Consider the following 24,980-nt stretch of genomic DNA (forward strand, 5'->3'; position numbering starts at 1 on the left):
CAACTCGTCACTTTATTTCTTTCAGTGATCATCTGAAACTTGCATAGAAGTTCCGATATCGCTTGTACCGATTCCGACAAGGCTTAAAGGCCGAATGAAGCACACACTACTCAAGAACTGTATACCACCAGGAACCCAGAAAATTTCCCGAAACCCCCAAAACTCAATTCTCCTCATTGGTGTCAAACAACTTCATTTTTGATAAAGGTGTCCTCAAGTACCCTTCCACCTGGTGCTTCCTTGGTGAAAGCTTCTTGTACCTTGCGAACTGTTCTTTGGCTTCATCATTCCTATCAAGCAAGGTATATATCATCCCTTGACAAAAATACGGCCTATAATCACTCGGATCTTCTTTGGCCAATTCTTGGTAAGTCATAAAAGCTCCTTCCACGTTGTTTTGCAAGAATTGTATCTGGGCAATTATGAACCGAACATCTGAAGATACTAATTTTTTACCCATATTATAATTATTATTATTATTATTATTATTATCATTATTATTATTATTATTAAATATATATTAAATAAACAATATTAAATTACAAAACCCAATCAACCGTCCCAAAACCCAAACCAAACTGAAACCCAAAACATTTAAGGTTTCAGTTAGGGTTTCATAACCCTAATCTAGCCAGCCGCCTCAGACTGACCGTTGGATCTAGCAAGATCCAACGGTCCAGATGGCTCAGATGGAAACCCTAGGGTATGATACCCTAGGGCCACGCGGCCGCCGCTGCTGCTCTCGCCGCCTCCGCCGCTGCCACGTCCCGACCGAAGGCTCCAGAAGCTCCAACGCCAGCCGTCCACGCCATGGCTACGGGGTGAGTCACCACTGGTAGTCCGGTGACTCACCGAAATCTCCTCTTCGGACCGGTCCGATGGCCACACCGGTGGTGGCTATAAAAGCCACCACCCGAACCAAAAAAAAAAAAGAGAGACAGAGAGAAAAGAGAGAGAGAAAGAAAAGAAAAAACAATATAAAAAGAAAATACTACCAACGATCTCAGTCAACATCCCAAAACCAGCAACCAAAATAGAAGAAAAAGGAGGAGAGAAACTTACCGAGGAAGCCGACCGCCGGATCTCACCAAAACCTTCGAAAAACCGAAGGTATTTTTTAGATTTTGCTCCGATTGGGAGCCGTTTAAAGGAAAAGATCATCGGAACCGTCATTAGGACGGTCCGATCTACGTTTCGATGTAAAAAAATTTTTTTCCGGTAACCGAAGACGGTGGCCGGCGGCGGTGGTTGATGGCGGACGAACGCCGACTGACGGCTGCCGGCCGGCTGGCTTCTCTCTATTTTAGAGAGAAGCGAGAGAAAATTCTCTCTCTCAGAGAAGAGAGAGAGAAGGAAATGAAGAAATGAAGCTGGCCCTTCGGGCCAGCCGGTTTTGGACCTTTTATAGGCCTTCCGAACGACGTTTTCGGGAAGGACTATGCACGTAATTAGACAATAGTTAACCCCGTCTGCCGTCCTCCTAAACTTGTAAACTTTACATTTTAGTCACTAATTGAATTTATAAATACTTTTAATTCAGTCTTCGAATTTCAATTTTATTCATTTTAGTCCTTTATATTAAAAATAATATATTTAGGATAAATACAGATTTAATCCCTTAATTTTAATAAATAATTTTAATCCCTAGTTTATATTTTTAATTTATTTTATTATAATATCCGGATTTTAGATAATTTTTTTTAGTCATTAAATTATTAAATAGAAAAGCATGTTTAATCCCTGTAATTCTGATTAATTAGGAATTAGGTTTTTCAATTTTAATTTCACTATATTTTAGTCATTTATTTTAGTATTTTTTATTGCTTTTAAATATATAATTAGAATTGTATTTTTTACTTATTTATATATTTAAATGTTTTATAAATATATAATAAATAAATATTTATTTTAAATAAATTATTTTAATATTTAGTTTTCAATATCAAGAACATGACAGTCTTAATACAACTGGATGTCCTATTCTGATATTTTAAAATTAAAAATTAAACAATATTATTTAAATTAATATTTATCAATATCAAAGAAAAGAGCTGTCTTAAGGCACCTAGAAGTTCTTTTCTGATATTTTTAAATAAATAAATATTTTTATATATAATTTGAAAAAATAGGATTATAAATTAAATATATTTTTGAATTTTTAATAGAGACAATTATAATTAAAAAGTACCAATTTTGGGCGTTGTAGGGTGCTAATCATTCCTAAACGTAACCGACCACGAATCCTTTTTATTATTAAAAAGAACGAATTTTTGGTTATAAACGCAGACCAGTTCATTTTTTTTTTGATGTTTTCTTAAAACTCTTTTAAAGAAAATAATTTTAGGTATTTGACCTACCTGATCCAAAGGTCGATGGCGACTCCCAAATTATTTTAAAAAATTTTATTCATCAATTTCCCTGCCAAGTATAATATTTCGTGCCCGGACGAAAACCGGTTACGACTTGGCGACTCCGCTGGGGACCTGGTCAAACTTTTAAAATCAATTATAAATTGTCTCCATTAATTAGAATTAAAAATTTATATATTTAATTTTTAATTCTTCTTTTCAAAATTTTTATATTCAATTATTATTCATAATATTACAGATTTTATTTTATTTGTAAGTATTTATTCATTATTTATTTTGTCAGAGGTATGAACATTTCTCCTCACACACAACACTGCATTGCATAACATAAAGCTCTATAATTGAGTTGTCCCTTTTAAGTGGGAGTGAAAGCGACGTCTTCGTGAGAATTTATTCTCCGTGTCAGACCTAGCAAGTAACTTCCGGGGTTCATATGCTCTATGTTTTCGTGAGAATTTATTCTCCGTGTCAGGCATAGAGAAATGTATCCCCTCGAATTGAACTCAATCCACTTTAGTCTGTGATGGACTAGGGTTGAGGGTTAGCAACCCAAGGGGGCACTAACAAGAACAATTCGGGTACCTTTACTCTTAGATCTGAAACCCTACATATAGAAAACCCTAGAAACTCTTCCGATCCTAAGTCATGCCGAAATTTTGTCTAAAATAGGTGTATACACAAGAGAAATGTATTCTAACTTTTTAGTTTATTTATTTTCTTTAAATTACATGTATATTTAAATTATTTAAATTTAGAAAAGCATGTTTAAATAAAAATTATTTATGTAAATGTTAAATTTCTTTATTATGTAAACTAATTTATTTTCTTTTTGTGTGTTCTTTATTTTTCTGTTTGCATAGCATCATACAGGATAAAAGGCATTGATCCTTGTGTTAATTGTCTCATTGGAAAGCCTTCATCTATGGATAAAAAGTGTTCAAATCAAGTAATTCTGAACTCAGAAGTAAGACAGTGGGCTGAGGATTTACAAAGACAAGAAGGAAACAGTTTACAGGATGATTATATATCTGACTTGGCCAGTTATGCTCCAGTTTCACTAAAAAGAAATGATATGCAAGATTTGCGAAGCATTTGGGAAAGTTGGGATTCAAACAAAAAATTGCAGTTTTATCAGACTTACGGAGACATCCCATATTTGCTCTATGTAGAAGTTGATGATGAATTACTCCGAGCCCTAATTCAATTCTGGAATCCAGGGTACAATTGCTTCACTCTCAATAAAGAGGATTTGGTCCCTACTATTGAAGAATACACAACTTTGCTACATATAGATGGGGCTTTGGAGAATCGAATCTATTCAAAGTCAATTAAAACTCAACCCTTTCGAGTTAAATTAGCAAAGATTGTTGGGGTACGAGAAGAATGGGTAGCATCCCGTAAAAAACAAAAAGGCGAAAGCGAAGGCATTGCTTGGAACAACATTAAAGAACTTATTCAGAGTCATCCAGATATTAAAGTACGGTTCGATTTATTTGCTCTGGGTATGTATGGTATGGTCATCTTCCCAAAAGTATTGGGATATGTTGAAGCTGCAGTGGTAGATTTGTTTGAGCAGCTACCGAAAAAGATTAATCATGCTTCTGCAATCCTAGCAGAGACCTTCAGATCGTTAAATGCTTGTAGAAAGTTAGGAGGTGGACGATTCTCAGGGTGTACCCAGTTGTTATATGTTTGGATCCATAGTCATTTCTGGAGGACAGAAAAAGTTTCATACCGACGCTTTAATACGAATTATTCACTATTAAAGGAATTTCTGGAGCAATAATGGCCGAAAGAAATTAAGAAAGATATGTGGATTAATGCCTTTCGAAATCTGCAAAGCAATGACATTGTTTGGCGAGCCCCGTGGCAAATCCAAAGGGAATTCTTTTACAGATGTGGAGATTACAACTGGATAATGCTACTCGGATTATGGGGAGGAATTGGATATGCACCACTTCTGGTTATAAGACAGTATGAAGGTCGTCAATTTGTACCTATCACTGCTGGATTACAGTCATCTGAGTTCGCATTCCATAGCAAAAATTATAAAAGAAGTATCATGGAAGCCGTTACAGCTTGGAAAACAACTTTTTGTATCCGAGCTAAAGCAGCAAAAGAAATGCTAACTCCTGATTATGAAGAATGGAGATCTCAGAAAAAACGAAAATATTCCTCTACCAGATCAAAATGAGGATCTCTATGGAAGATCGCATTAAGGTGGTTCCGTCAGAGATTGAAATCTTGAGAGCTGAGTTTGAAGCAGAAAGAGAAGGTTGGTCGAAAGAATTAGAGCAAATGAGACAAGATAAAGCTATGTTAGGTGTTGACATTGATTTTCATTCATCACAATGTGCAATGTTGAGAAAAGATAAAGAAAAAGTTGATGAGGAATTCAGAGCATTACAGAAAAATTATCAGGAGTTATATAAATCCCGGAAAACATCAGGATCAAGCCAAGCAACAATACAGATGACCAGAGAATTGAACATCGAGAAAAGACGAGTTGAAGATCTGAAAGGAAAGAATAGCCGTCTATTCAAAAGCCTTGAGAAAGGAAAGCAAAAAATGGAAGATTTTGAGGTCGACAGAAGAGGGTGAATTATAAAAGCAAGGCTGAACACCGAGATCATGAATGAAATGCAAAAAGAAAGGGATCGAGCCAAAGATTTAGAAGAAATGAAGAATGACATCTTTAATAAATTTGAAGGTGAGAAAAATATCATGTTCAAGGGATTTGAATCTGAAATGAACCAGTTGATTGCTGAACTTGAAGTCAGGCCAAAAGATGGAAGAATCCAATATTGAAAAAGAAAATGGGAGCTAGAAAGAAAAAATTTCAACACTAGAGACTTGAGGTAGAGCAGGAAGTGGCTAGCAATTGGATGCAAAAATGCAGAAACAAGGATGTTCAAATCCAGAAGCTTAATCAAAGAACGCAAGAAGCACGAACAAAACTTGAAGAAGATCTGGATCAGTCTAGAAACAAAAACTCAGAGTTTAACGATTACATTTTGCAACTTGAAGAATCATTATTTCAAGAAAAGGTTCGTCTAGGGCCTAATGATCTCAAAGAAAGTAATGAGGAAAATGCTTCACTGCGAAGACGCATTAGAGATCTTGAAAAAATTATGCACAATTGTCAAGTCAGAATCACTGAGTTAGAGCAAACTCTTGAAGGAACGAATGAACAATGGCAAAATTCAACTGAGTTCTATGTTGAAAGAAGTGAAGAAAGAAGTAATATGGTGTTCGAGGCCATGGTACAAATGAGCGAAGTTGCTAGATATGTTGGGGAACTAGCTGTTGAAGCCAAAATAATTGAGCATCACGTTGATCCAGTTTCTAAGTTCGGAAAGAAGGTCATGGTTAATGAAGAAATTATAGAGCTTAATAGAAAGCTATGCCTTATCTGTAGTTATGAACTATTATAAAGAAACTTTTGTATACCGATGAAAGTTGTTCTATGACAGTTAACTTTTTGGGATCAATGTTTTTTTTTGCATACATACATTTTGCATACATTCATCATTCATTTCATAATTTTCTTTATGAATAATTTTATTATTTTATTTTATTAAGATAAAATTCATTAATTAAAATTGGAAAAAAATATTAAAGATTTTTCAATCGCAGTTATTCTGGCCAAAAGAGAAATACAACATCACTACGGTACTAGACAAGCTACTAAGAGAAGTATGGAGGATAAAATACAGCGTATTGAGGAACATCATCATAAAGAACAAGAAGAAATGAGAATGAAGTTGGAAAAAATTGAAGCCAGTATTGCAAATTCACAAGACAGAATGATGCAGAAAATAGAGGACATGTTTAAAAGGCAGGCTATCATTGGAAAAATGCCTGAAAATCCTGTATCTTTTGATCAAGAATCTATGTATCCTTTAGGTTTTCCACCAGAACCAATTTATCATTCTGGTACTACACCTATACAAATCAATGCTCGTACATCTGCATTACAAGAAGCCAAAACCACATGAAGATCAACAAGTGGATCCTGCATCTTCAAGCAAAAATCCGCTTATATCAGATGTGAAAATAGGGATCTGAATACTGAGCATTTAATTCCAGATTTGAATGAGCTGAATGAGAAACAAAAAGTAAATGAAGAACTGACCAGACAGATCAAGAGCTTAGAAGAACGAATGAAATCCGTGGAAATAACTGAATCATTCTATGGGTTTGATGCTAGTGAGTTGAGTTTGGTTCCAGACTTAATCCTCCCCATCAAGTTCAAAGCTCCTGAATTTGATAAATATAATGGTACTACATGCCCTTCATCCCACATTACAATGTTTTGTCGCAGAATGGCAGGGTATGTGAAAGATGAGAAATTATTAATTCACTGCTTTCAGGATAGTTTGACAGGACCGGCTTTAAAATGGTATACTCAATTGACCAAAGCCAACATTAGATCCTGGAAAGATTTGGCTAAAGCATTTTTAGAGCAGTATCGCCATGTAACAGAAATGGTCCCTGATAGATGGACTCTCCAAAATTTGGAGAAAAAGACTAACGAAACATTCAGCCAGTATGCCCAGAGATGGCGTGACACTGCGGCCCAAGTTCAACCACCTTTGTCAGAAAAATAGGCCACATTAATATTTGTGCATACCTTGAAGGCTCCTTATTTAAATCATCTAATGGGGAATGCAACCAGAAATTTTGCAGATTTGGTCATTTCTGGAGAACTCATTGAAAATGTCTTGAAAAGTGGCAAGATTGAATCAAATGATGGGGTCTAGTTCCAAAAGACCTACGTACCGGAAAAAAGAATGAAGTCAACAATGCAAATTCTTACAGCAAGGATTCATCAAAAAGTGTTACAATAACCCAGCCAAGGGTTAAGAAAGAGGAAACAAACACTAATCGAGCAGATTCCAGAGGATCTCGAAAGGAAAATGAAAGGTTGTCTTTTACACCTTTACCAGTACCGTATGCTGAGATCTATGATTCGTTGTTAAAAGCAGATGTCATACGGCCCTATCCTTTGGTTCCCATGCAACCACCATTTCCTCCTTGGTATGATACAAAGGCACATTGTGTTTATCATGAAGGAATCACGGGTCATTCTATTGAAAACTGTTTGGCATTCAAAAAGGTGGTTCAAAATTTGATCAACACTGGGAAGTTGGAATTCAATACACCATCTGCATCAAATCATCCATTACCAAATCATGGAGACAAAACGTGAATGCAATTCAGGAAGAGAACAGAATGAAAGCAAAACTGACATTTCTGAAATTAAATCTCCGTTTGTTTGGGTATTCCAACACTCTCTTTAGCCGGTATAATTCCACAACAATTCAGGCCAAAGCAGAATGAAGGCAAGAATTATTGTGAATATCATCAGGAGAAAGGGCATAAAATTCAACTATGTCCTGAATTTAGGGATTTGGTGCAAAAATTGATGAACAACAGAGAAATAGAATTCTTTGAAGAAGAACCAGGGAAAAAAGAAAATGATGTTTGCTCAGCAGAGGATTCTAAACCGAGTCAAAGAATAAATGATCCTGTGATCATTAATGTGAAATCATCTACGGTGATTCCTGCACCAATAAAGCCGAAAGTAGTTATCACCGCTCCTCTACCATTTCCATACAAAGATACCCGCAGGGTACCTTGGAATTATACTACCAATGTTTCAATGGTAGGAGGATCTGTTTCTCTAGAAAAAACAGAAGAGAAAATACAGAGTTTGGGTACAATATCGACGTCTGAAGCAGTGAGCGAAGTCGGTTCTTTACGAGAAGTGGGATGTTACTCTCCCGAAACATCCAATGCTTCAGAACAAGTGAAAGCAAAAGGAAAAGCCATGGCAATACCTCAGAAAGTATTTGAGGATGAATCCCTTCCAGCATTTAATGAGCCTGTGACAGAAAAACAAGCCCAAGAATTTTTGAAATTCCTGAAACATAGTGAGTATAGTGTGGTTGAACAACTACACAAACAACAAGCAAGAATTTCTATTCTTGATCTATTGATGAATTCAGAAGCACATAGAAATGCTTTGATGAAAATTCTCAATCAAACATTTATCCCTGAAGATATATCCCTCAATAAACTTGACAGAATTGTGGGACATATAGCCGCTGACAATTACATAACGTTCACAGATGATGAAATACCAGAAGGCGGAATGGGTCGTAAAAGCTTTGACATCACGACACATTGTCATGGTCATGTGTTGCCAGGAGTATTGATTGACAATGGGTCCGCTCTCAATTAATGCCTCTAGTCACACTTCAAAGCCTCTGGATCAATCACACATGAAGTTATCAGAATGTAGTACGAGCATTTGATGGTACTCAAAAAGAAGTGCTTGGGAAAATGGAAATACCGTTGTTAATTGGCCCAGTCGTGTACAATATTGACTTTGTGGTGATGGACATCCACCCTACATATAATTGTCTATTAGGGAGGCCATGGATTCATTCAGCAGGAGTCGTTCCTTCTTCATTACATCAGAAATTAAAATTTGTTGTTGATGGACAACTAATATGCGTAGGAGCTGAAGAAGAAATCATTGCGTCTGTAACAAGCAATGTTCCATATATCGACACCAATGATGATGCTCTTGAATGCTCTTTCCGAGCTCTTGAATTTGTAAATGCAACCTTTATTGCAGAAGGAAGCAAATTCCATATCCCAGATTATCTGATTGCACCAAGATGACAGTACGAAACTTTAGGCATCGGAGCTAAAGCTGGGAAAGGTCTAGGAAAGAATCTTCAAGGGATTTCGGTTCCTATCAGTATAAAGATGAAAAAAGACCGTTTTGGGCTGGGGTTTAAGCCCAATCTTCAGCAAAAGAACAAAGAGATGAAAAGAAGATGTGAAGACAGAAAGGCAAAATTGAAAGGGGAGAAATCCTTTGGGAATACATGTTTTTTCCACAGTTAAGACCATATTCAGATCAGGGGGAACAATTAATGTAGAACAGCAGCTTGTTGAAGCCTTTAAAGAAGAAAAGTTGACGAAAGATCAAGACATAGTCGAAGAAGCTATGAATGGATTATTTATCAACATGATCATGAAGGACAACAAGACTGGCAAATACTTGGATAGGATTCGCCCATGTTTTCCTGGAAAAACACTCAACAACTGGACCACTGAAGATCTTCCTATAGTTTTAATATTAACAGAGTAATATTCAGAACTAATCTTTGTTTAGCTCAAAAATATGAAAACTTTTTGTATCTTGTAAAAGAAATTATGTTAAATATAAGAAATTTTCTTTAAAATTTTCAATGGCAATCATTCTTTACATTTATTTACATTTCATAAATTTACTATATTCTTCGGAAATATGTCCGACTTAAATTTGCAGGTGTCACCGTGTTAATAGCATGTTATTCCTAAATTTAATCCAGTGATAAATTTAGAGCAGCCTATATGTCTGGAAGAAATCAATGGGTGTGAGGATGAACTGGAATGTGATGTTCCTACTGAACTATTAAGATTGGTAGAAAAAGAAGACAAACAAATTCTACCCCACAAGGAAGAGATTGAGACTGTGAATTTGGGAACAGATGAAGAAATAAAAGAGGTGAAAATTGGTACTACTCTGACAATCCAGATAAAACAAGAATTGATAAATCTCCTTCAAGAGTTCAAAGATATCTTTGCCTGGTCTTATCAAGATATGCCTGGTTTAAGCACAGATATAGTGATACACAAGCTTCCAATCAATCCAGAACATAAACCGGTCCAACAAAAGCTCAGACGAATGAGGCCAGAAATGTTGTTGCAAATCAAAGAAGAAATAATGAACAGATCAATGCAGGTTTCCTACAGCAGCTAAATACCCAGAATGGGTAGCCAACATTGTCCCGTACCAAAGAAAAATGGAAAAGTTCGAATGTGTGTGGATTACAGAGATCTCAACAAAGCTAGTCCGAAAGATAGCTTTCCATTACCCCATATAGACACATTGGTGGATAATACTACAGGGCACTCATGGTTTTCATTTATGGATGGCTTTTCAGGATATAATCAGATAAAAATGAATCCTGAAGACATGGAAAAAAACATTTGTAACCATGTGGGGCACATTCTGTTATAAAGTATGCCATTTGGATTGAAAAATACAGGGGCAACATATCAAAGAGCCATGGTAACTTTGTTTCATGACATGATGCACAAAGAGATTGAAGTATATGTAGATGACATGATTGCCAAATCCCGAACTGAAGAAGAACATATTCAAAATTGAGGAAGCTTTTCCAGAGATTGAGGAAGTATCAATTAAAGCTCAACCCCGCTAAATGCACTTTTGGAGTACTTCTGGGAAACTTTTGGGTTTTGTAGTCAGCAAAAAGGAATCGAGATTGATCCAGATAAAGTCAAAGCAATTCAAGATCTTCCACCACCCAATACAAAAAAGAAGTTCGAGGCTTTTTGGGAAGATTAAATTATATATCTCGTTCATTTCTCAATTAACTGACAAATGTGATCCAGTGTTCAAATTACTTCGAAAGAACAATCCTGAAGTCTGGAATGAAGAATGTCAAGAAACTTTGGATATTATTAAGAAATATTATCCAATGCCCCAATTTTAGTATCACCAATGCCTGATAGACCGTTAATTCTCTACTTGACGGTCTTCGAAAATTCGATGGGATGTGTACTAGGACAGCATGATGAATCTGGAAGAAAGAAAAAGCTATTTATCTGAGCAAGAATTTACCGATTGTGAAATTCGATATCCACCAATACAAAAATTATGTTGTGCTTTGGTGTGGGCTACTCGAAGACTCAGACATATATGTTACCATACTACTTGGTGATATCAAAACTTGATCCTTTGAAATTCTTGATGGATCACCAGTTTTGACAGGCAGAATGGCTAGATGGCAGATGTTATTATCTGAGTTTGTATTGTATATGTCAACCAAAAAGCAATAAAAGGAAGTGTCATAGCTGATTTTCTGGCCAGTCGGGTACAAATGATTATCAGCCTTTGAACTTCAATTTTCCGATGAAGATTTGTTGTGTATCCGTGAATGAAGATCAGAACAAATGATACATTTGCAACTTGGAAGCTTTACTTTGACGGAGCATCTAATGCTTTGGGACGAGGAATCGGGGCAGTGTTAATTTCTCCAGAAATTTATTTCCCTTTACAAGGACTGGAGTTCTTTTGCACCAATAACATGGCGGAATACGAAGCTTGTGTCATGGGATTAAAAGCAGCTATAGAAAGAAAAATCAAATGTCTCAAAATATGGAGATCATCGTTAGTGGTGTATCAATTGCGAGGAGAATGGGAAACAAAAGATCCCAAATTGTTGGAATATCGAAATTTTACCCTCGAATTAGTGAAAGAATTTGAGAAAGTTACCTTCAATTATCTCCCTCGAGAAGAAAATCAAATGGCAGATGCTTTGGCTACATTAGCTGCTATGTTCAAGCAACTAAGAAGGTTGATATGATGCCAATCAAATGCAAGTATATGAAATTCATGCACATTGTTATAATGTGGAAGAAGAGTAGATGGTAAACCATGGTATCATGATATTCTGCAATATCAAAAAAAGCTATCCACCAAATGCATCGGAAAATTGATAAAAGAACCTTGAGAAGAATGACTGCTGGATATTTCTTGATGGCGAGATTATGTATAGAAGAAGCAATGATCAAATGCTATTGAGATGTTAAATACCAGCGAAGCTCGAAACGTCATTGAAGAAGTACATAGTGGAATGTGGAACACATGCAAATGGTCTTTCCATGGCCAGAAAAATAATGAGATATGGATACTATTGGGCTACCATGTACAAGATTGCATTGATTATGCAAGGAAATGTCATAAATGCCAGATATATGCAGACAAGATTCATGTACCCCCATCTCCTTTACATGTAATGACAGTACCCTGGCCATTTTCTATGTGGGGAATAGATGTCATTGGTGCAATCACACCAAAAGCATCGAATGGACATTGTTTCATCCTGTGGCAATTGATTATTTACCAAATGGGTTGAAGCTGCTTCATATACTAATATTAAGAGGTCCACAGTCTGCAATTCATAAAGAAAGAGATAGTTTGCCGGTATGGCCTACCAGAAAGGATCATTACATATATGCTCTGAACCTGAACAACAAAATGATGACCGAACTTTGTGCGCAGTTTAAGATCAAACATGCAAACTCAGTGGCATATCGTCCAAAGATGAATGGGGCAGTTGAAGCAGCAAATAAGAACATCAAGAGAATCATTACAAAGACCACTGAAACTTATAAAGATGGCACGAGAAGTTACCTTTTGCTTATATGCATATCGAACTACTGTTAGAACATCTACTGGGGCACACCGTTTCTCTAGTCTACAGAATGGAAGCAGTCTTACCAATTGAAGTTGAGATTCCATCGCTCGAATATGAGAGAAAAAATTGGATGAATCTGAATGGATCAATCTAGATTTGATCAATTGAACCTTATTGAGGAGAAAAGATTGAAAGCTATTTGCCATGGACAGATGTATCAGAAATGATGAAGTCTCATGACAAAAAAGTACATCCAAGAGAATTCCAAGAGGGTGATCTAGTACTAAAAAATATTTTGCCTATACATAAAGATTTCCGTGGGAAATGGATGCCTAATTGGGAAGGGCCATATGTTGTGAAAAAGGCCTTTCCGGAGGAGCGTTAATCTTGGCAGAAATGAATGGAAAAATTCTGAGAAATCCAATAAACTCGGATTCTGTCAAGAATATTATGCTTGAAAAAAAAAAGAAAAAAAAAGAAAAAAAGAAAAAAAAAAAAAAGAAAGAAAAAGGGGTCAAGGTGAAACCCGCAAGGCATCTTGTAACCAAAGGAAGGATTTGAGTTGAAAACTGAAAGGCGGCTCAAATGCAGGTTGATATAGGCATCTGGCAATTGAACCTTAAGATTTTGACAGTTTAGGAGAAACTTCACATCTACAAGCATTCGACAACGTTTGAGATCTTCCAGACAAAAGCTACATCATTCTCTAAATTGTGTCAACTTGATATTTAGAAATACTTATGCTATAATTGTTGAGACATTTGAATTTTTATCATTCTTATGCTTGCCATAACTTTGAATACATTCTATCTATTTCAAGTTCAATTTATTTGAGATTCAAATTATTTTCGAAAATTCAATTTATTCTTCTATAATTAACATAATTTTGAAATAATTAAGATTTCTGAATATCACTTATGTTAATACTTTTAAATACATGGAATACAAAGTAAGCAAATCATCACCATCTTAAAGCCATGAACATTAAGATGTTACACGGATGCTACCGGCAACAAGGTCAAATCTGCCAAATTACTCATCAATTGGCTCCAACCGATCACCATTCAGTTCTTGCACCTCTGTTTTCAAAGATATACTAAGACAATAGAAGGCGATCTTTGCAGCACTGATTCAGCAAAAAAAACAGACATTATATCACTGGGAAACAGTCTCTATACAGATCCTGTATGGTTTTTAAGGAACCTAAGCATTTCCCTCATCAGGTTCAAGTGGAACAACTTTATCTTCCAACCCATACTAGATTCCATTTTCAGCACTCATCAAGAACATACTTTGGATACTCGAAGGTGGCTCATTGTCATAAGCTTCAAGAGCCTTACAGATCCTTTCTGTCAATTTGGCACTCCCTGTACATATTTATAAACAGTTCAACTTTATTCTTGGATCCCATGAAAGCCATTATTTCTTTGTCAATGGAAAAGCATCAGCACATGGAGGAAGCAGAATAAGAGAAAATCTGTTCTTAATTGGCAGAATTATGAATATAGCCCTTTTTAGTGTAGCAGCATGGAAATGCTTCGAATCTACAAATTCTGGCTCTACATCAAATAAGTATTGTGATATCCTAGTCCAAACATTAACTGAAAGAGACTCAATAGCATCTTCTGGAAGTGTTCTTTGAATTATCTGATCTGGTTGGACAGAACCAATCATTGAGTTTAGAAGATGAATTTGCCAATAGCATCTTCTGGAAGTGTTCTTTGAGTTATTTGATCTGGTTGGACAGAACCAATCATTGAATTTAGAAGATGAATTTGCCAATAGCATCTTCTGGAAGTGTTCTTTGAGTTATCTGATCTGGTTGGACAGAACCAATCATTGAGTTTAGAAGATGAATTTGCCAATAGCATATTCTGGAAGTGTTCTTTGAGTTATTTGATCTGGTTTGACAGAACCAATCATTAATTTGGAAGATGAATGTGTTCATAGCATCTTCTGGAAGTGTTCTTTGAGTTATCTGATCTGGTTTGGCAGAACCAATCATTGAATTTGGAAGATGAATGTGTTCATAGCATCTTTTGGAAGTGTTCTTTGAGTTATCTGATCTGGTTTGGTAGGAACTACAGAACCAATCATTGGAATTAAAAGATTAACTGCATGATCGTCTTCATTAAGAAGTTTCTTTTCAAGCTTCCTCTGCTTCTTCCTTTCCCAAAAATCATAGCACAAGTTTCGCCTTTGCTTGTAACTGGGATCATCACATAATGGCTTCCCATCTTTTACCGCAAGAAGTGCGTCAGCATCTTTAGTCATTTGAACAGCACATATAAAATCTATCAATTTTGCAATTGATGAATCTGGACCACGTCTCTACATGGCTATTGAAGTTTCAACCCTTGAGAATTCCATTTTTGTCAAGTATAACAGTTATTTCTCCTCATCAGAATCAGAATTCAAGATTTTTCGGTATTAAAAGAACTATCGATATCTGTGAAATCATCTTGAAAGGTCATTTCATAATCAGATGAGTTGTTATCAGAATCAACATGTTGCCTGAATGCAAGCTTTTCAAGAGCCTATACTATTGAGTTTTTTCTCAAGAGATTTTTGTGACATTATATCTACATTGGTCAAAGATGATAGATTCTCTCATTTGAAGAAGAAAGATCTATTGGGTTTTTACAATTGAAGAAATACTCAATTCACCAATCTGAAATCAAATAACTCAACATTCATGCATCATATTTTAGGTGTTTACAAAAATAGGGGCATTTTCATTCATTTTCATCTATGTTGAATTTTTAACAGGAATTTCAAAGATTTTAGCAAAGATTCAAATCCATCACTTGATGGATCAACATTGCCAGAGAAGTTCATAATGAGAAGAACTCATCTGAAGAAGGAAGGAGAAGTTCATAATGAGAAGAACTTGTTCAACTTTTTGCCTGAATTCATCACTTGATGGATTAGCTTTTCCAGAAAAAGTTCATAATGAGAAGAACTCATCTGAAGAAGGAAGAAGAAGTTCATAATGAGAAGAATTTGTTCAACCTTTTGTCTGAATTCATCACTTGATGGATTATTTTTGCCAGAGAAGGTTCATAATTAGAAGAACTCGTTATCTGAAGAAGGAAGAAGAAGTTCATAATGAGAAGAACTTGTTCAATCTTTTGGAATTCATCATTGGATGGATCAACATTGCCAAGTAGAGTTCATAATGAGAAGAACTCGTCATCTGAAAAAGGAAGAAGAAGTTCATAATGAGAAGAACTTGTTCAATCTTTTGGAATTCATCATTGGATGGATCAATATTGCCAAGTAGAGTTCATAATGAGAAGAACTCGTCATCTGAAGAAGGAAGAAGAAGTTCATAATGAGAAGAACTTGTTCAATAATTCTATCACAGAAGGAGATAGATTAGCATCAGCCTTTTTAGAGAAAGTTCATAATGAGAAGAACTCATCAAAAGCTTATTCAACCTTTTGAATGACTCTATCACAGAAAGAAAGGGATCAGCATCATCCCCAGCAGAAAGTTCATAATGAGAAGAACTCATCTGAAGAAAGAGAAGAATTTATTCAATATCTCCATTATGATCAAGTGAAGCCAAATGGATAAAAAATTTATTATCTTTTCATCTTTGCCCTATTCTTGTTAACACAAGAATGAGCAAAGAGGGGCAGCTGAAGATACTAATTTTTTACCCATATTATAATTATTATTATTATTATCATTATTATTATTATTATTAAATATATTAAATAAACAATATTAATTACAAAACCAATCAACCGGCCCAAAACCCAACCAAACTGAAACCCAAACATTTAGGGTTTCAGTTAGGGTTTCCTAACCCTAATCTAGCCAGCCGCCTCAGACTGACCGTTGGATCTAGCAAGATCCAACGGTCCAGATGGCTCCAGATGGAAACCCTAGGGTATGATACCCTAGGGCCACGCGGCCGCCGCTGCTGCTCTCGCCGCCTCCGCCGCTGCCACGTCCCGACCGAAGGCTCCAGAAGCTCCAACGCCAGCCGTCCACGCCATGGCTACGGGGTGAGTCACCACTGGTAGTCCGGTGACTCACCGAAATCTCCTCTTCGGACCGGTCCGATGGCCACACCGGTGGTGGCTATAAAAGCCACCACCCGAACCTGAAAAGAAAAAAAGAGGAGACAGAGAGAAAAGAGAGAGACAGAGCCGGAGAAAGAAAAAAACAGAGAAACAATATAAAAAAGAAAAATACTACCAACGATCTTAGTCAACATCCCAAAACCAGCAACCAAAAATAGAAGAAAAAGGAGGAGAGAAACTTACTGAGGAAGCCGACCGCCGGATCTCACCAAAACCTTCGAAAAACCGAAGGTATTTTTTAGATTTTGCTCCGATTGGGAGCCGTTTAAAGGAAAAGATCATCGGAACCGTCATTAGGACGGTCCGATCTACGTTTCGATGTAAAAAAAAAAAATTCCGGCCACCGAAGACGGTGGCCGGCGGCGGTGGTTGACGGCGGACGAATGCCGACTGACGGCTGCCGGCCGGCTGGCTTCTCTCTATTTTAGAGAGAAGCGAGAGAAAATTCTCTCTCTCAGAGAGAGAGAGAGAGATGAGAAATGAAGAAATGAAGCTCCTTCGGGCCAGCCGGTTTTGGACCTTTTATAGGCCTTCCCGAACGACGTCGTTTCGGGAATGACTATGCGCGTAATTAGACAATAGTTAAACCCCGTCTGCCGTCCTCCTAACTTGTAAACTTTACATTTTAGTCACTAAATCGAATTTATAAATACTTTTAATTCAGTCTTCGAATTTCAATTTTATTCATTTTAGTCCTTTATATTAAAATAATATATTAGGATAAATACAGATTTAATCCCTTAATTTTAAATAATATTTTAATCCCTGTTTATATTTTTAATTTATTTTATTATAATATCCGAATTTTAGATAATTTTATTTTAGTCATTAAATTATTAAATAAGAAAATAGCATGTTTAATCCCTGTAATTCTGATTAATTAGGAATTAGGTTTTTCAATTTTAATTTCACTATATTTTAGTCATTTATTTTAAGTATTTTTTATTGCTTTTAAATGTATAATTAGAATTGTATTTTTTACTTATTTATATATTTAAATGTTGTTATAAATATATAATAAATAAATATTTATTTTAAATAAATTATTTTAATATTTAGTTTTCAATATCAAAGAACAGGACAGTCTTAATACAACTGGATGTCCTATTCTGATATTTTAAAATTAAAAATTAAATAATATTATTTAAATTAATATTTATCAATATCAAAGAAAAGAGCTGTTTAAGGCACCTAGAAGTCTTTTTGATTTTTAAAAAATAAATATTTTTTATATATAATTTTGAAAAAATAGGATTATAAATTAAATATATTTTTGAATTTTTAATAGAGACAATTTATAATTAAAAAGTACCAATTTTGGGCGTTGTAGGGGTGCTAATCCTTCCCTAAACGTAACCGACCACGAATCCTTTTTATTATTAAAAAGAACAAATTTTTGGTTATAAAACGTAGATCAGTTCATTTTTTTTTGATGTTTTCTTAAAACTCTTTTAAAGAAAATAATTTTTAGGTATTTGACCTACCTGATCCAAAAGGTCGATGGCGACTCCCAAATTATTTTAAAAAATATTTATTCACATCAATTTCCCTGCCAAATATAATATTTCGTGTCCGGACGAAAATCGGTTACGACAACATCCCTGGCTTCTTTGGCTTTCTTCTCTTCTTGGGCAAGGGCTAAAGCCTCTTCCAACCTCTTGAGCACGGCTTCTCCTTCCCCACAACGGTCCATCAACAAAGCATTCTCGAACAAAGCCTCGAAAGAGAAGGGATTCGACTGAAGAATTTCCTCAAACACTTTGCGTGCATTCTCCTTTTGACCCATCTCGCCCAACAATCTCGCCAACAAGAATTTCCAATCCGTAACCTCAGGTTGAGCAGAAACCAAACGGTTCAAGATACTAAGCGCTTCTTCGTCTTCGTGGTTTTCGAGGTTCTGGTATAAGAGTGACCCCAATGCCTCGATGGCGTCCTCATTAGATTCCAGAAACTCAGAAAGCGGTGAAGTTTGCTTCTGTTTTGCGTCTTGGGTTTTCTCCGCCTCTTCTTTCTCTTCCCGAAAAGCAGGCTCTCGTTCAACCATTGCTGGCGCAGGCTCAGCCTTGGCAGGAAAGTTGGAGAATTTTCCAACCATCAAAGCGGTGGCACCTACCAAGACAGCCGTCTTGGCAAAGGATTGAAGTTTCTGAGCGAGGGGTCGGTTCCAGCTGTTCGTCTCAGAAACAGGAACAGAATCAGGCTTTGCAGAACAAGCCCAGAGCCTGAGGGGCTTGGGTGAAGGAAAACCCAGAAACGAAGCCGACGAAGCAGACGAAGAAAGTGATTTCAGAGGGAGGAAAGCGAGGCATGGCGATGACAACGTTGCTAGAGCGGGATACATGGTTTCCTCGAGATTGAAAGAGACGAAATAGGAGAGAAAACAAAAATGAAGATCCAATGTATTCCTTCTGGGAATTCGAAAGCTTTCTAATTACTTAAAAATTAGGTATGTATTTAGTGAAGAGTCGTTTGGGAGATTGAAGAATCTGTTGAACGTTCATGAATTGGATGTTAGTCCATGTATTTCAATTTAATTAATTTTAATTTGATATCTATATTGATAAAAATTTGTTTTTGATTTAAAAAAATATAAAAATAATATGATTAGAATATAAAGACTCAAATTCATTGTTAAAAATTAATTTCACAATTTACATTTAATAGGTAAAATTAAGGCTTATATAATAAATAAGTACCTCAAGTGTGTCCTCTTTTTCATTTAGGTACCAGTGTTGTTTGATCAAAATAAATATCTAAAGTTATCTTCTTCTTTTTTATCAAAATAGATACTTGAAATATTTTTTTTATCAAAACAAGTACCTAAAGTATTCAATTTTTTTGCTAAGTACCTAAAGTATTCTTTTAACTTTTTTAAAACTTAGATGAAAATGTTTGAATAGTTTAGGTACCTATTTTAACATAAAACACTTTAGGTACTTATTTTTGACAAAAAAAAAAAGATAACTTTAACTACTTATTTTGAATAAAAAATACTTTAGATACTTAAATGAAAAAAATAACATACTTTATATAATTATTTATGATAAGTCTTAATTTAAACTTAACAATCCGTGATGGATGCAGTTGATGAAAAGGTAAAATTTCATATAAAAGAAGATTGGGTAAACTACATGTTTATTACCTAAATTGTCAATTTTGATTTATTTTAGTACTTAAACTTTCAATTTTTTAAAACCATACCTAAAGTTTAATTTTTGTTTCATTTTAGTATCCCGTTCAAAATTTAACATTAAATTTTGAATTTTTTTTAAAGTTTAAGTACTAAAATGAACAAAATTTATAGTTTAGGTACTAAACGCATTAAATTTTTAATAGCGGGTACTAATATGAAACAAAAACTAAACATTAAGTATGGTTTTGAAAAATTAAAAGTTTAAATACCAAAACGAATCAAAACTGATTGTTTAAGTACTAAGTGCGTAATTTACCCAAGAAGATTCTATGTAAATTAAGATTTATTTTTCTTATTAAACAAGCAACATTATAAATAGAGAATAAATATTATAGTTATAAATCAAGCCTGTGAAGTCGATAAATAATTATGCTATAAACATTTTATCCGATTAAAAAAATTCTGAATAGATGGTATATTATTTTTCCGTTATTTTTTTCATTATTTTTCCTTTATTTTTTAATTTTTAAGTAACTCGTTACACAAAATTTCCCACAGAACAACATATATTTCCCCCAAAAGATCATCAAACAAAATTTCAGATCAAAGTAAGAATTAACCCTAAAAAAGTATGTTTCTATATACATGTTCTGAGCTTCCTTTTCCCGAATAAACTACTTAATACATCCTTGTTCATACAATGGAGGTCTAAAAATGTCTTTTCCAAGGCTCGAGTTTCGAGTTCGAGCTATAGAGGGTATCTTTTCAGGAACAAACTATTCAAACTTCATGACCCGGTGATGATTATTTAGTAAATGATTACGTGCGACAACCTTAACTGTAGAACTTCCCTGATTATTTGGAAACAACCAAAAACCAACATCAGGCAATGCATACAGCATCCCTATTGACTGACTATTCAAACAAAAGCACATTGAACTGCATCATATCCCTAACCTCTTTATGCCACAATCCGAGCAGAACTTGGATGTTTCCCTCGGGTAAAGTGCCCCACATTCGTTGCAGTATTTCGGTGGATTTGTAGGCTGAAATGTAAGCATTTCAAGGGAGTTCAGACTATACTTTGATTTTTATATCGACAGACGCATAAACATTCTTTAACAATGAATCCAAAAGATGCAAGCATGCAACCGAAAGATTGGAAAAGGCAAAATGGAGTCCCTCACCATAACATGCAGGCGTCCTCCAACATGATCTCGTAAGCGAACTATTTGCTGAGGCATGGTCGCGGAGTGGTGAGCATGATTAATTTCGGGTAAAGGTGACGGTGTCCCACATTGATGATTCTGGGGAAAATGAGCGGCATGTTGGTTTTGGTGAACTGGTTGATGATGGTTCTGATGAATAGGATGATAATGGAGCTGATATGCCATTGTTGGTATATGATGCATGGAAGGAGTCTGCTGCTGATTCTGCAATAATTGAAACAGTTCTCCAAAGTGTCATGTCCAAGTCATTTTGATCCTTGAATGCCATAGAACATGAGATGCTCAATTTAACTTGCAGACACTTCTTTTCAGATGCAAGAACCCATAAATTTATCATCACATTTAATTACTAAGATTCTTCAACAAACTGAATGTCCAAATTCAAAGAAGATAAAGGTCCAAGAACAGAAACCCTAAATAGAAAACTCTTCTTATCCTCAGTGTTTTGCACATCTAGAATGTGTAAGAGACATTTTCTTCACGCTAAATTAAATGTTGCTATATGGAAACTTCAGCGAACACAACTCTATCAGAAACGAGCATATGATTGTTCAAAGATGAGCTCTTGCTTCATTGACAGGGTGAAACCCTTGAGCATTAGACCAGGCAGAACCATCTGTGCCAGAGAGTATGCCTACAAAATTTTAAAATGATTACAACGTCATATCTCATTAGAGTGAGACATGGAGGGAGGGAGAGGGGACTTAATTACATGTAATCCTCAAATAGATAACGCACCATTATAGTATGTATTAAGTGGTTATGGTTTTATGTCATAGCTGTTAGTAATCTAAATCCCACATAAAGTGGAAAAATACATTGGGATTAGATATTTAAGGCTTTCATTTTTTACTCCCTTGTTGAGTGTTAGAGAATAAGGGGGCTCTTCCCGTGTACTGTTGTTCGTTTGCCGTGTTAATCTCGGGGGACGATCCGTCTGACACGACGATTACACACATCAGAACAAATTTGTAAATGCAGCGGTTTTACCACGACACGGTTTACAACGATCGAATTATTTATTTTTTGTTTATTTTTTCAGTCAGTGCTAACGATATGATTTTGCAATCAACATTTCCAACAATTTAGAAACTAAATAATATACTGAAAATATGACATTAGCTTTGAGCAAGTTGATTCCCGACCTTTCCAAGCTCAACGCACTCGATAGAAAGAATTACCGGAGGTGGTCCCAGTGGATACTGATATTTTTTTAGCATTTTGACATGGATTACGCGTTGCTCAAGCCACCACCTACCATGTCGCCGACCATCTCAGTTGCCAGAGACAATACTGATGCGGTTTTGTCAAATGACGCCTTAGCCGTTGTTGTTGCGACTGTCGTTCCCATAAAAAAATACGAGAATGACAACAAGGCAATGCAAGGACACCTTCTCAACCACATGTGTAACAAATTGTTTGACATGTTCCTTAAGAAAACAAGTGCCAAGGCGATCTGGGACACTCTGGAGAAGAAGTATGATACTGACGATGCGGGCATAAAGAAATACGTTGTAGGCGAATGGCTCAAATTCCAGATGACGGATGATAAGCACATAATGGATCAACTCAATGACTACGAGAATCTGGTTGTCGACATCGTTGATCAAGGAATGCAGACGTGTGAAGTACTCTAGTTCAATGTCCTCATCGACGGATGTGACATACAACGACTGTAGACTAGACAGCCAGCGAGCTCGTCCATTAAGTTTTTAACGGCAGATACTAAAATAAAAGAAAAACTAAATATTAGGTGTGATTTAAAAAAAATAAAAATTTAGATACTAAAACAAATCAAAATTGATAGTTTATGCATTAAATGCGTAATTTACCCTCATCTTTAGTTACCATTAAAATTTTAAAATTTGATAACCAAAATTAATTTAAAATTTTATTTTTATTACTTACAACTATTATTTTGCTTACCATTAAAATTTGTTTTGATGAAAGTAAATTGGAGATGCTCATAAAGTCATAATTTTATAAGAGTAAATTACACGGTTCCTCACTCTACTTTATTCTCTCTCTTATTTTTCTCACCGAACTTTAAAATTTTCTAATTTGTTCACTGAACTTTAAAAATTGAATTAGTTTGCTCACCCTGCCATTAACTTTTTAACAACATTATGAAATGGCACGGGAATCAAAATGATATCATTTTGAAAAACTCAAATATATTCTAAAACGACGTCGTTTGGTGAGTAAAACATGATATAGAGTGAAGTTTAATGACTAATAGTGTAATTTACCCTTTTTCCTAATGACTCGTGGTGTAATTTACCCTTTTCCTTCTCTTCTCCATTTTCTCTCTGTCGGCCACCACGTCATTTTCATTCTAGCCACCGTCGACTACTGTAGATGTGGTCGTTCAGTCCCAAAATGGGATGGGTCAGTTCATCTCGACCCCCAAAGTCTGAATCTGGTGGTTGTTTCACTAGAAAAATATCCCAAAATCCGTGAATTTTGACTGAAACGTTTTAGTTTCTTCACTTTCAATCTCAAATTCATAGACTTCGAAGCAACTTCTGACAAAAATGTATGTCGGATTCGAAATCATGACGTCGAGACGAAGCGACCCATCCCATTTTGGGAGCAAACGACCATCATCTACGGCGGTCAATGGTGGCTGGTTGTGGCATCCGACCATCTTCTGTTTTTATTTTATTATTTAATTACTTTATATTAAAAAATAATAAAAAATGCATTGTTAGAGAGAAAACAGATGAGTGAGCAAAAGGATTCAATTTGTAAAGTTCAATGAGCAACTTAGAAAAATTGAAAGTTGGGTGAGCAAACTAGGAGAGAGAGTAAAGTAGAGTGAGGAATTGTGTAATTTACCCATTTATAATAAGTAAAATATATTTGAAATAAGAATAAAGTAATTTAATTCTTATTGATTTTAGAAATAAGTGATTGAAAAAATAACGTAAATTATTTATATTTAGGGTAAAGTACCTTCCGGTTATTAGGTATGATAATTTATCAAGAGTTCGACGGATTCTAAATCGATCCAATCCAATAGAAGTGAATTTAAAAAAAATCGGGTTTAAGTCAGGTCAGATTTAGTATAGAATATTTTCAAGTTCAGGCCGGAGTCGGGTTTGAAGTTAAAAAAGTCCAACCCAGATCGGGTTGGATTCAACATAGAAGATTTTCCGGTTCGGATCGAAATCGGGTTTGAAATTAAAAAAGTCCAATCCAACCCTACTCGAATATTTGTAACTAATACATTAACTTATTTACGAAAAGACCACTCTCTCTCTCTATATATATATATATATATTGTTTTAGGGTTACATTTTCATTTAACTTTTTTCTGTTTCTTTCTGCAGTTTCTTCTCTTTCTCTCAATTTGTTTTTTCTTCTCTTCTCTAGTCTCTCTCTCTCAAATGTTTGAACATTTTAAAGCTATTTAACTTTACTTGTTATTTCATTATCCAGATGCTATTTCCATTTAAGAGTTCTTTTGTTCTTTATTTTTGTTTAAAGGAAAAAAAAAGGAACTTTAAATTTTTTCTACTATTTTATTGAAAAATCTGATATTTTTAATTTATGGGTCTTTTGAATCTTTTGTTTATTTTCTATTTTCAGAAAATTTTTAATATAATTTCTTCAAAAGAATCTTAGTTTTGTTATTCAAAAATATATAATTTAATTTTATGGGTATATTGTTGTACTTTCAATTCTGCTTGTGCTTTTATTTTTCCTTGTTCAGTTCATTTTTTTATATAATATAAGTTTGTTCGGGTCAGGTGAAAATGGGCTGTTTCATTTATTTTCGGGTCGGAGTTGGAGCGGGTTCAATAATACTAAAATCGAAAGCGGGTCAGAGTCGGGTTATGATTCCAAAATATTGGGTCGGAGTCCGA

General features: G+C 35.2%; 1 protein-coding gene across 1 annotated transcript; it reads right to left on the minus strand.

Annotated features, from left to right (window-relative positions):
- Nucleotides 1-78: 78 nt before the first annotated feature.
- LOC120197244 (protein SLOW GREEN 1, chloroplastic-like) lies at nt 79-19,147 on the minus strand. The gene is made up of 2 exons (XM_039198839.1): nt 18,349-19,147; nt 79-435 (listed from the first exon to the last, which is right to left on the minus strand). Exons 1-2 carry the CDS (start codon nt 19,088-19,090, stop codon nt 164-166), a joined length of 1,014 nt encoding a protein of 337 aa, XP_039054770.1. The 5' UTR covers nt 19,091-19,147; the 3' UTR covers nt 79-163.
- Between the last annotated feature and the right edge of the window lie 5,833 nt (nt 19,148-24,980).

The sequence above is a fragment of the Hibiscus syriacus genome, unplaced genomic scaffold (genome assembly GCF_006381635.1).
Source record: "Hibiscus syriacus cultivar Baekdansim isolate YM2019G1 unplaced genomic scaffold, ASM638163v2 tig00117047_pilon, whole genome shotgun sequence".
NCBI lineage: Eukaryota > Viridiplantae > Streptophyta > Magnoliopsida > Malvales > Malvaceae > Hibiscus > Hibiscus syriacus.

Coding starts and splice junctions, on each gene's coding strand:
- LOC120197244 (XM_039198839.1), bottom strand. CDS start 19,090: ATGTATCCCGCTCTAGCAACGTTGTCATCGCCATGCCTCGCTTTCCTC. Junction 436..18,348: donor GAAAGCCAAAGAAGCCAGGG/ATGTTGTCGTAA, acceptor TAGTATCTTCAG/ATGTTCGGTTCATAATTGCC.